Source organism: Heloderma suspectum, chromosome 15, assembly GCF_057233095.1.
Source record: "Heloderma suspectum isolate Gila_16-S chromosome 15, 16-S_ref, whole genome shotgun sequence".
NCBI classification, from domain to species: domain Eukaryota; kingdom Metazoa; phylum Chordata; class Lepidosauria; order Squamata; family Helodermatidae; genus Heloderma; species Heloderma suspectum.
In genome coordinates, this window is record NC_139472.1 from 2400542 (window position 1) to 2413224 (window position 12683).

The window sequence follows — 12683 nt, forward strand, 5'->3', positions numbered from 1 at the left end:
GACCCAGATTTAACCTGGATCAACTCTGTTTTCAGAAGTGGACTTCTCTGCCCCCTCCTTTCCACGGAGGCCTCTTGGAAATGCTGCACAGAGAGTCAGGGGACTTTGCTGATTGGGGTGATCTGTGGTGCAGGGAGGGGGCTCCCCAAAATTGGGTGGAGGGACCTTCCTCTTGTGGATAGGGATGTTCAAATCAGCAAAACTCCAGCTCACCAAAGTTCTCCAAATTCCATCTTGAAGCTCGTTCCAACTTGAGTCCGTATCGGATTGCAAACTTTGTTTATTTGGGGGTTGTTGTTGTTTTTGCATGAACATCCATAGTATTTTTGTGGATATTTCCCCCCCAAATCTACACATGAATTCTGCAATCTTTGAAATGTATGCATTCTTCTCCCATTGTATGAAGTACATTTGCCCACATTTTTCAAATGTATGCATTTTATGTGCATTTTTGAATGTACGCTTCCTGTTGAATTCACCTTTTTTTGGTCCAGGAATCATGTTGTAAGCTTGGAAATATACAGACTTTGACTACAGAGTATGTCTGAGTCCATGTTTGGTTCAGAAGGTGTGAACAGTAAATCCTGATAAAAAATGAACTGAAATGATTTTTTTTACCTTTTTTTACTTACGGAAGGCTAATCCTGGATCTGGCACATGAATTACAGGATGCTCCATCTTACAAGAGGCATCCCCTCCTTTTCAGAATACCTCTTCTAAGATGGTGTCTGTAACTGAAGGGATGGGTGGAGTCACCTGCGCCTGGCTTCCGCAGGCTCTCACACAGCCTCTGCTGCTGACCGCTCTGCCCCACCCCTCTCTCCTAGCAAGCCGCCATTGTGTGCAACAATGGCGGCTTGGGCAATTGGAGGTAGGTGAGCCCAACAGGTGCCCGATGAGTGCCCAGCAGCTGCCTGCCCCTTCGCTGAGCCACCATTTTGCGAAAAAATGGTGGCTCAGAGTTTTCCATAAAAGTAACATTGCATAAACGGCGGCCATAAAGGGGCCATTTACACAACATTACATATGTAAATGGACCATTTATACCTGTAATGTTCCATAAATGGCCCTTTACAGCCACCATTTCTGCAACGTTACTTTTAAGGAAAACTCCGCGCTGCCATTTTGTCTCAAAATGTGAGGAGATGGGTGGCTGCTGGGCACTTGTGGGACACGTGGCACTCAGTGGCAGCTGGGTAGGCATGCGACGGCTTGGTGAGTGGGGTCCAGAAGGCCGAGCGGGGGGAGGAGTCCACCAGATTCCACCCCCACTCTGACTCCTGCAACATCCCTAGTAAAAACTCAATCAAGAATAAATTTGAAACTCAACGATATCTGCAAGCCTGGGAAAACAGAGAGGCTTTTGCCAATTGTCTATATTTTGCAGTGGGGAAACCCTGGTGGATCTTTCTTAGGCAACTAATTTGCCAACCTGATTTAGAGATTTTTAAGGAAAACATGGTGTATGATACTGGATTTGGGGAATTAACTGTTGATATTGTTGCCTTAAAGAAATCCATCAACCAGACCAGTCACTTCTCAGTTAGCATTATCTGCCCTCAGAGGGACTGGTTTTGACGAAGCTTTGAGCCCCCAGTAATCTGTTCCCCAAGGGGACTTAGTTCCTCTCCTTGAATCTGATTTGTTTGGCCTCCTCTCTTGGCAACTGTTCTGCATCTGCACTATCTCCAGGCTATCATTTTGCTTAGCTTTCATAACATCCTTTGAGCACCGTAATGTGTCTTGACGAAGACAGATCTCTGGTAATAATTTCCCTGTGTGGCCATGTCTAATTCTTAAATACTGAGGGCTATTTTGCTAAATGTATCTTAATAGGTACGGTATAAGTGTTCTTGGTGAGAGAGGAGGAAGACAGATGGAGCTGTTTGGAGTAATGAAGCATCAAGTTAACGGAGGATTCGGTGTCCATGAAACAAGGAGAGGAATGATTATCAGGGGGAGCAAAGTGGGGGCCATTTTTTTGGGGGGGGAAGAAGCTGATCTGTATTTCCTCTCATTTTCTAATTTATCTCAGTGCCCTTTGCAAGATTTTGTGTGGGCTGGTACAACAGACAGGCAGGTATATACCAGAACTCAAAAGAGATGGAACTAGGGATGGGAGAACTAAAGATGCTAGAGATGACTGAAATTCTCCAACTTTTGGTTTGGCTCACACTGATCCTCATTTACATCCTGTTTTTGTTGGTTCAAATGGGAAAAGTTGTGCATTTTTCAAGTGCATATTTTGCGAACATGAATGCATGTTCAGGAAGTTGCAAACACTTTCAGAGAACACATGCTTCCATGTGTGTCCATGTTTGGGCTTGTGAACAGGGCATTTTTTTAGTGATTTGCGAACTGAAATGAAATTTTCATACATCCCTAGAACCATCATGGTACAATGTGAGGAGGACAGTATGTGTGATTGTCTTTGAGTTACGGAGATCCAGGAACAGAATTTCATCTGATTTTTCTTTACAGTTTAGGAGGGGTGAGGGGGAAAATAATACCTTTTCTATAATCTAGAACGCAGATTTCACACACACACAGACACACACCTTTTAGAAGATATCTTTTCTGCCATTAAAAAACACATCCGAAGGCAGTGGAAACATGCCGGAGCCACCTCTGTTCCCTTCTACAGGTTCTATTAGTAAAATCGAAGACTCTGAAAGGATAGGGCGGATAACTTGATGGGATTTCTCCTCTTCGCTTCCTCTTAAGTGAGTCTCTAAATGTATTACCACAGAAGCACCTGTTCTCCTCAAGCTGACAGTGTGATTGGCTGGGGAACATTCACATGACACCCCTGACATTAATCATACCATTTGTATCGGGCTGTCTGGGGACTTTGCCAAGCAGGTGTCTCCCCCCCCCCCCGCCCCCGTTCCTGGCTTGCAAACTCTTCTTTGGTGTGTGCTGTGTTTACAGCTAATAGCGGAGCATGCCTGCCAACTGTACATATTTGACTGTAATAACTTTGACTTGTGACAAGCTGTGCAACCTCCCCTCCTCACCCCCAGACTCCTGTTTTGCTGTCAATTTGGGGTTTAGGCAGAAAACCACATTAAATCAAAGGGGTGGTTGATTCCTAGCTTCCTTTAGTGATCAGACTCTTTCTTCTACTGGCTTCTTTGAAGCGGGATTCCGTAACTTTGAGCTACTAGCTGGGACTAGCCACAAGGAACGTATGTTCCTGGGGCTTAAAGCAGCTTCCTCTAATCTGGTGCTTTCTGGCTGTGTTGGGACTACAACTCCCATCATTCCCGACTGTTGACCGTGCTTGAAGTCCTAAAAATCTGGAGGGCAGCAGGTTGGGGAAAGAAGTTTTACATCGTGACACTGGTTACTGGTCTGTTTCTGGACATGATTCAAAGTACTTTTGATCACCTTTAGAGCTCTAACTTGTTTTAGGGATGGATGAACGAGTAACGTTCAAGCTTGCCAAGACTCTCTAAACATCAGCTCACTGCTTGTCCCTCTCAATACACACTCGCGTGTGCACTTGCTATTTGATTTTTGCACCAAAAGGACAATTGCACAAAACTGAACAGCCATCGAATGCAGAAGTTGCACAAGCAGTTCCCAAATTAATGGAAGAAAAATAAACCATTCCCTTTTGCAGGGAAGTCACAGAGTTTTCCATGCATTGGGGTAGTGCATGTTTGGTTTCCTAGTGCTAGTGAGAGATCACAGAGGATCACTATCCTGAGCCAGCATAGTGTCGTGGTGAGAGTGTCAGATTGGGACTCGGGAGACACGGGTTCTAGGCCCCACTCGGCCATGAAGCTCACCGGGTGACTTTCAGCCAGTCCCTGACTCTTAGCCTAACCTACCTCATAGGGTCGTGGTGAGGACAAAATGGAGAGAAGGAGGATCATGTAGTTCCTTGCAAGAGGGGAAAAAGGGTGGGATATAAATGTCACTCACTCACTCACTCACGGTATTCTCGAGTGTTTGTCTGGTTGGACATTGCTGATCTGATCCAGCAAGCCCTTTCTCGTGCTCTCATCCACATTCTCTTCCTCACCTCTGCCTCTCTCTCTTCCAGGTTACCTGACGGTCAGCATAGAGCCGCTGCCACCTGTGGTGGTTGGAGATGCCGTGACTTTGAAATGTAACTTCAAGACGGACGGCAGGATGCGGGAAATAGTTTGGTACCGGGTAAGCATGCAAATGGGACTCGGAGTCGGCCCGCTGCTCTGCTCCAAAAGTTCCCCGCACGGTTGTTTTGACGTATGATGCGAGAACATGTCCAAGTTGGGTCCCTGTGCAATACTTAAATCACTTAAATATTGTTGACCTCCAACTCCCATCAGCCCCAGAAAGCCTGTCCAATAGTCAGGGATGCTGGGAGTTGTAGTCCAACTACATCTGGAGGGCCCCAGGTTCTCCACCTCTTGCTCAGTACAAATATATCAACCTTCCCCAACCTGGTGCCCTCCAGATATTTTGGACTACAACTCTCAGCATTCCTGACCTTTGGCCATGTTGGCAGGGGCAGATGGGAGTTGATGTCTACAAGATCTGGAGTGCACCAGATTGGGGGAGGCTGAACCATATGATGATGAAAGGCAGGAGGAATGCACTCTTACACAGGGGTGCAGAGCTGTTTTGCGTGTGTGTGCCCTCACCAGGCCCTCTGCAGGGAGAGTGGTCCACAGTGCGATCCTCAATGTTATCTCTGATCTGAGGTTGGAGATAACGGCAGGGATACCTTGTGGGGCAGGAATCCATGCAACGCGGGAAACGCTGGTGCACTGCAGACTCTGCAAGTTGGATTCATAGAGATATGAACTGATTTGATTCCATTGTGGATTTCTCTGGCATCTCTATCTGAGACATGAGTTCTTCTGCTGTGTCTCACTGGCTGCAAGGGTCGCTCATTTGGATTATTGCCCTAGGAAGTTGCAGGAGCAGTAAGTTCTTCAGAGTCCTTTCAATGTTCAGAGGTGAGGGAGGCTAGCATTGGAGGAGCAGGCCCTTTTTGGTGGCAGTCCCCATTTCTAGAACATCTTCTTTTAAGAAGTGCACTTGCTCCTTTCTTTAAGTTTTAGGTCCCACATGAAGAGCTGACCAGCACTTCTTTATGAACATCAGTTTTCTTTGCTGAGCACTTGTAAATAGGCTGCACTACTTGCCGCTTTATCTGGGGGGGGGGGTGCTTCCTGCTGTTGCCTTTAAATTCTGCTTTGTTTGGGGCAGGCCAACTTTCACCTGATGTCTAAAATTGCATGTCATTTTCTTACGTGTATGCCATTACAGAAATCTGAAGATAAAACTGACATAAATAAATGAAATTCCTGCTAGCAGAAACCAGGCCTCAGAACTGTTGTGTCCAGAGTTACGCAGGAGCAAAGGAATGTGGTCTGTTCTGAAGGAGTTACTCTTTGGCAAGCTGCAATTCCGTGCATGCTTACCTGGGAGCAAGCCCCATTCAATGTAGCGGATCTTGCTTCTGCGGAACTGTGCATAGGATTGCACTGCGAGATAGGGATGTCGTGAGAGTCGGGTGTGTGTGTGGAGTCCGACAGACTCCCCCTCGCCTGCCCTCCTGGCCCCTGTGGGGCATTTGCTGACCTGATCAGCAAGCGCCCCATGGCTTGGTGAGCATGCGGCAGCTGCTCGTCCTCCCTAGCACAGTGCCGTTGTGCACAGCAATGGCAGCTTGGCGCTTCTGGGTAGGTAACGTTGCATAATCGGTGGGCATAAAGGGGCCATCTACGCAACATTGCAGGCATGAATGGAGCATCCATGCCTGTCATGTTGAGTAGCTCGCCCCTGTAAAGCTGCCAAGTACCCAAAGCAGGATCTATCCATCCTTACTGTGAGAGCACAAAACCAGGCCATTTTGGCTGGGACTGGAGCTCATCGCCCAATTTTAAAAGTATGTCCATTTCTCTCATGGCCAATTCCCATTTGCAATCACTGCTTGCTCTGCGCAAACAGGAGATTTGCACAAGTTGACCAGCAATCAGACGGGAGATCTCCAACCATATCTCAAATTTTGGGCAAATTTCCTAATTTGTGCAAATTTCCTCCGTAGGAGAAAGCGGGTCTGATCCACTCCACTGAGGAAATTTGCACAAAATAGGACACTTGTGCAAATCAAACTGGGAATCAGGAGCCAGATGAATGCAATCACACAGTCAACCATCTGTGAACATCTTTGGTGGACATGTGCTCAGGCTTGGGTTTAGGGGTTGGAATGGGGCATGCTCACATGTTCTGCAAGCAGAAATGAAATTCTCATAGATCCACCAAAGTCTGTGTCTGTGAAGTACATGTTTAGCGTAGACCCAACAGGCCAATATTTGAAATAATTAGGTATGCAACTGAGAGCTGGAGCTCTTGGGCAAACACACACACACGGTCCCTCCCTCCCCCCCCTCCCCCCCTCCCCCCCTCTCTCACCCCCCCCCAAAAAAGGCCAGTATGTGTTAGCAATCTGTGTCAAATGCCATTTAGTTCCAGGTCACCTGGACAGCTGCAAGAGCCGGAGGTCTATTTATCTCAAAACCCATTAAGTCTTTTCGGGGGAATGAAGGGAGTTTAACCCTGCCTGGGAATTTGATTGCCATCTCTTTCTGGCTGCTGCCCTCGCTGCTGCTCTAGTTCAACCCGCTCGAGGAAGATGGGAGAAAATTGTTGTTGTATATCTTATCTCTTTGCATGGTTTGCCTTTAGCAGTACTTTAAAAAAAAGCACCTGTTCTGGCCAGCATTCTGGTTTTGTATATAGTTGCTTGGGAGTTGCTGCTTCAAATCTCTAAAAATGTGCAAAAGGAACAGCTGAGCTGAATGTTGGCCAGGCCAGTCTCATGTTTCTGGACAATAGTACTTCTTTGGGGTGTGGGGGATATTTTCCCTCCAAAATAACTCACCTTGCTTTCTACCACCGTTTCCCCAATTTGCTTCTCTTGGATGTGATTTTTTAAAATGCAAACTCTCCTCTCCTTCTTCGTTTACTTATCAGATTATGAAAAGAGTATAACAGCCACCTTGCCTAACCTGGAGCCTCCAGAGAGGGCTATAGCTCAGTGGTAGAGCCCATGCCTTGCACGCAGGAGGCCCCAAGTTGATAATACTGGGCTAGATGTAGGGATGGCGGAGAATTTCTCCACGAATCTCGGGGAGGCCGAATGCCAACGCATTCGGCCCCCCGAAATTGGCAGTGAAATTCTCCCCCCCCGCCCCCCCCCCCGGGATGGGACTTACCTCCCTCGAATGTCCGTCTCGGTGGCGGGTCCCGGCGGCGTTTCGGCGGCGTTTCGGCAGGGGCGGCGGCCGGTCTTCCGACCGGCTGCCGCCGCCACCATTATGGCATCCGCCGCCACCATTACAAAGTGAATGTAAACACACACACACACACACACACACATGTGATAGGCTACGTAACGATTTACATAGCCTATCACAGCTAGATTTCCAAAGTCAGCCGTGATAGGCTACGTAAATCGTTACGTAGCCTATCCCGGGTGACTTTGAAAAAAAAAAGCGTGTATGCAAATGGCGGCGCCCATGGGCGCCGCCATTTGCATTCCTTATTTGGGCCCAGGTACTAAAGATTTACATAGACTATGGCAAAAATAAGGGCAACGCTATTTGCGTACGCGCTTCCCCCCCCCCCAAAGTCACCCGTGATAGGCTACGTAACAATTTACGTAGCCTATCACGGCTGACTTTGGAAATCTAGCCGTGATAGGCTACATCCACTTTTTTATTTCGCGGCCAGGGAGATGGGGTGCTTCTCCCTGAACTTCGGGGGGAGAACCGAAGCGCCTCCCCCCCACCGCGAAGCAAGCTGCGGGACCAGGTAAGTGACTTTTGTACATCCCTGGCTAGATGGAGCCATGGTCTGACTCAGTAGAAGGCCGCTTCTGGTGTTCCTACTGAAATCAGCTCTTTATTCAGAACAATGAGGAACACACCACAGGTGGTCTAGGAGTGGACCCAATGGGCTTCCAGGCAGGCTGGGAGGGCCCACAGCTCAGTGGTAGAGCCCCTGCTTTGCAGGCAGAAGGTGCCAGGTTCAATCCCAGCATCTCCAGGTAGCAAGATGCAGGATCACTGATAGGTTATGCTTTGGGGGGAGAAGCTGTAGAAAGATTCTTGCCTGAAACCCTGGAAAGCCATGGCTGCCAGTCAGTGTCGACAATACTGGGCTAGATGGACCCAGGGTCTGACTGTCAAGGGCTCCTTGGAGGGCTCTCTCAGTCTAATCCAGTAGCCAATTCCAGACACAGACAAAGGGATTCTTTTCAAAGCTTTATTCTTCTTTTACAACTTAATAACTCTACAGGTAGCAACTGGATCTGAGCAGCAGCATCCCTCTGCCCTAAGTTGGAACAGTTGGTCCCTGTTTGAAAAGCAATTACTGGCAGACCCCTGAATATAAGGACTAGGGAGAATCCCTCCCCCTTTCCCTTGGATCCTCTGGGCGCAACCGTTCTTTGAGCGCGAACCATTTGGCGCCGCTCTCTGCATCTGCGCTGCGCATCCCCCCCAGTCTGCTATCTGTGCTGAGTCACTCCCTGGATTGCTTTCTAAACTAGGAATGTGGGTGGGAGGAATCTCCGTCAGCTGTTGGTCCTGGGAAAAAAGGAGCGCGCTCCTCTCCCGAAGGAGCGACTGCTCTTCCTCAGCATCAGAACTACTCTGGGATTCTATGGGCTCAGTGTCCACCCTGACATCATCCCCGCTCCCATGAGGCCCTCCCTCCTGCTCCTCCCCTGGGACCCCAGGTTTGTAGGGGTACAGCTGGTGGAAGCGCCTCAGGAGCAACGGAGCATGCACATTTTTCGTGGGATCGGGTTGCAGCCCGCCGCCCTCCCGATGAAGCTAAAAGAGCGCCGCCCCCACCGTGAAGTCAGAGGCATCAGTTTGCACTACAAAAGGCTTCCTCGGGTCGGGATGTAACTGGATCAGCTCAGAACTGAAAAGCCTCTTAAGTTCATTGAAAGCCTGTTGGGCTGATGCTGTCCAATGAAAAGGAGATTTCTTGCCCTTAAGGAGGTCCGTGAGAGGAGAAGTGAGCCGAGCAAAACTGGGCAGGAACTTTCTGTAAAAATTAGCAAACCCCAGAAAACGTTGCAAGTCCTTCTTGGTGGACGGAGCCTGCCAGGAGAGGACAGCCTGGACCTTTGCAGGATCCATCCTGATACCGTCAGGTGAAATAACGTAGCCAAGAAAGTCCAAAGAGGTTAGGTCAAACGCACATTTCTCCAGCTTGGCATAAAGATGGTTCTAGTGGAGGCGCTGGAGTACAGCAGAGACATGGCGTTGATGGGCCTCGGAGCCCTCAGAAAATATAAGTAAATCATCGAGATACACAATGAGGAAAGTGTCCAAATAGTCCCTGAAGATGGCATTCATAAAACGCGAAAAAGTGGGAGGGGCGCAGGCTAACCCAAAAGACATTACTAGGTATTCATACGGTCCGTACCGGGTCCCGAAACAGGTCTTCCACTCATCCCCCTCCCGGATGCGAATGAGATTATATGCGTTATGCAGGTCCAACTTTGTGAAAATCTTGGCTCGCCCCAGGCACTCCAGCATCTCTGGTATGAGGGGGAGGGGGTACTTGTCAGGGATGGAGACGGAATTTAGGTTTCGGAAATCGTGCACCGGCCTGAGTTCTCCAGACCTTTCGGCCACAAAGAAGGTAGGGGCGCAGGTGGGGGAGGAGGAGGGGCGAATGAAACCGCGTTTGAGATTTGTGTCCAAAAACTCCCGCAGAGCTCGAAGTTCCGGCTCCGACATCTGATACAGCCGGCCAGCGGGGATGGTCGCCCCCGGAATGAGGTTAATGGCACAGTCAAAAGGGCGGTGGGGGGGAAGCCGGTCAGCCTCTTTCTTGTCAAACACATCCCGAAAAGCTGCATACTTCTCTGGGAGGATGACAGTCGCTGAAGGACTGCCAGAAACCGACGAGGAGGGAGAGGAAAGGGTTAAGGCCTGGGCTGGGACTGGCGCCTCCTCCGGGAGGCAATGCTCCCGGCAGTAGGGAGACACAAACTCCACTTGCTGAAGTCCCCAAGAAATCTGAGGGTTGTGCTTAGAAAGCCAGGAAATACCCAGCACGATTGGGCATAAGGGAACCTTGGCTAAGTGAAACTGAATCTGCTCAACGTGGGACTGGGTGCGCATAGCGAGCAGAACTGTAATCCGGGTCACCGCACCCGAAGAGAGAGGACGCCCATCAATGGTCTCCACTGCCGAGGGGGCAGGAAGGGGCAGGGTAGGAATCTTGTGGAAAAGGGTGAAGGACTCATCCATGAAACTGGTCGTCGCCCCCGAGTCCACTAAAGCCAGGGCCTCCACACACCCCCTCTGAGAGGAGCAGAGGTGAACATGCAACAGCAGATGGGAGGGTGGGGGGGTTGGGGAAAGCACCCACCCAGTGGGGAACTGACCCCCACAACTGAGGCCCCCAACAGGCTTGGGGGGCAGCCTAGTCAGGCCTGGGGACGAGGAGGAGGGGGAAGGAGAGGAGGAGGAGGAGGAGGGGGAGGGGGAGGCAGCAGAGCCGTGGATGTCACTTGGCAGGTCTTGGCGAAATGCCCCAGCTTTCCACATCGAAAACATCGGCGCTCAGCACGGGGGCGCTTAAACTCCTCTGGCGGCAGCGAGGCTCGAGTAGCTCCCAGCTGTATCGGGGTCTCCTCTGCCCCCAGTGTCGGAGCGGCGGGTGGGGGAGGAGGCAGGAAACGTGGGGGAATGGGAGGAGGGAAATACTGGCCCCTGGCTCCCCACCGGGACTGCCGGTGCCCCTCCAGTCGACTATCTATCTGAAGGCAGGTGTGGATGAGCTCCCCCAAAGTAGGCGGGCTGGGTGCATGCGCCAACTCATCCAAAATCTCGTCGTTCAAACCATCCAAAAGCTGAGCCAGTAGCGCGGCATCATTCCACTGTAAATCCTGCATCAGCAAGCGAAAGGAAGTCGCGTAGCTGGAAACTGAGTCCTTACCCTGCCAGAGGCGGCGAATCTCCCGAGAAGCCATCTGCGTGTGCAGGGGGTCACCGAAAAAACGGGCCATGGCTGTCATGAAACCTTGATAGTCCCCGAGCAGGGGGTCATTAGCGAGAAGTCCCGAAGCCCATTTAGCTGCCATGCCCGACAGCAGGTTAATGACAAAACCCACACGAACCTGTTCCGTCTGCAAATCCTCAGGTCGAAGGCGCATGTACAGCTCTGATTGGGCCCTGAAAATCTGAAAACGTTCTTTCTCACCAGAAAACTTCTCTGGCAACGCCACCGGGCATTTACGGCGTGGGGGAAGTGGAGGTGGGGGGGGGGGTTGAAACCTAGCCTGTAGATCTTGCACAGCCGCCGACAGTTGAGCCATCTGATCACGGAGCAACTGGTTCTCTTGCAGCAGAGCTTGCAGCGCTGGGTCCCCAGCACCCTCCATAAGGCAATCGGAGAGAGAGAGAGAGAGGAGAGAAAAAAAAGAGGAACGGGGACCAAGCTGTCAAGGGCTCCTTGGAGGGCCCTCACAGACTAATCTAGTAGCCAAGTCCAGACACAGACAAAGGGATTCTTTTCAAAGCTTTATTCTTCTTTTACAACTTAATAACTCTACAGGTAGCAACTAGATCTGAGCAGCAGCATCCCTCTGCCCTAAGTTGGAACAGTTGGTCCCCGTTTGAAAGGCAATTACTGGCAGACCCCTGAATATAAGGACTAGGGAGAATCCCTCCCCTTTTCCCTTGGATCCTCTGGGCGCAACCGTTCTTTGAGCGTGAACCATTTGGCGCCCCTCTCTGCGCCTGCGCCGCGCATCCCCCCCAGTCTGCTATCTGTGCTGAGTCACTCCCTGGACTGCTTTCTAAACTAGGAATGTGGGTGGGAGGAATCTCCGTCAGCTGTTGGTCCTGGGAAAAAAGGAGCGCGCTCCTCTCCCGAAGGAGCGACTGCTCTTCCTCAGCATCAGAACTACTCTGGGATTCTATGGGCTCAGTGTCCACCCTGACACTGACCTCAGGTTAAGGCACCTTCTCAGGCTCCTATTTAAATCAACCATTATTCAGAACCATGAGGACTGGAATCTTACTGTATTTAGCTCGTGCTTTGCATGCAGAAGGTCCCAGGTTCAATCCCAACATCTCAGGTAGCAAGATTAGGGATGGCGGAGAAAAAAAAAACGTAGGCTAGAATGGCGAAAAATAAAGGAACGCAAATAGCGCTACACTACGCTACGCTATTTGCGTTCCCCTTTTTTTCGCCATTTTATCTTACGTAAATATTTACGTAGGATAAATTGGCGAAAAATAGGGAACGCAAATGGTGGCCGCAGTAGCCGTCGCCATTTGCGTACGCTGCGTTTTTTTTTTTGTTTTTTTTAGGTTAGCCGTGATAGGCTATGTAAATTCTTACGTAGCCTATCATGGTTGTTTGGCTGGATGCAAATGGTGGCCGCTACAGCGGCCTCAATTTGCGTCCGCACCAGGCCGTCCGCGGCTGGAAATCCGGCTGCAGACGGCCCTGGCTGGCTGCTCCGAGGCCTGGCCGCAGAGCGGAGCTGGCCATCGAGGATTCCGGGGGGAGGACCAGATCGCCTCCCCCCCGTCAAGGATTCCGCGGGGAGGGATGGAGCAAAGGTAAGTAGGGGTGGACGAAAGTCACTTACCTGTCCTCGAAGCTTGTTCGCGGTGGGGGGGAGGCGCTTCGCTGCTCCCCCC

The 12683-nt window shown here is 50.4% G+C and overlaps 1 protein-coding gene across 1 annotated transcript in view; it reads left to right on the plus strand.

The window, feature by feature from the left end:
* The first annotated feature begins 4038 nt into the window (after positions 1 to 4038).
* The window catches only part of IGSF21 (immunoglobin superfamily member 21), a 144001-nt gene continuing 135356 nt past the window's right edge, over positions 4039 to 12683 (plus strand). Inside the window, exon 1 of the mRNA XM_084822353.1 lies at positions 4039 to 4164. Coding sequence (XP_084678479.1) covers positions 4141 to 4164 — 24 coding nt within the window. The 5' untranslated portion in view covers positions 4039 to 4140. The remainder of the gene's footprint in view (positions 4165 to 12683) is intronic.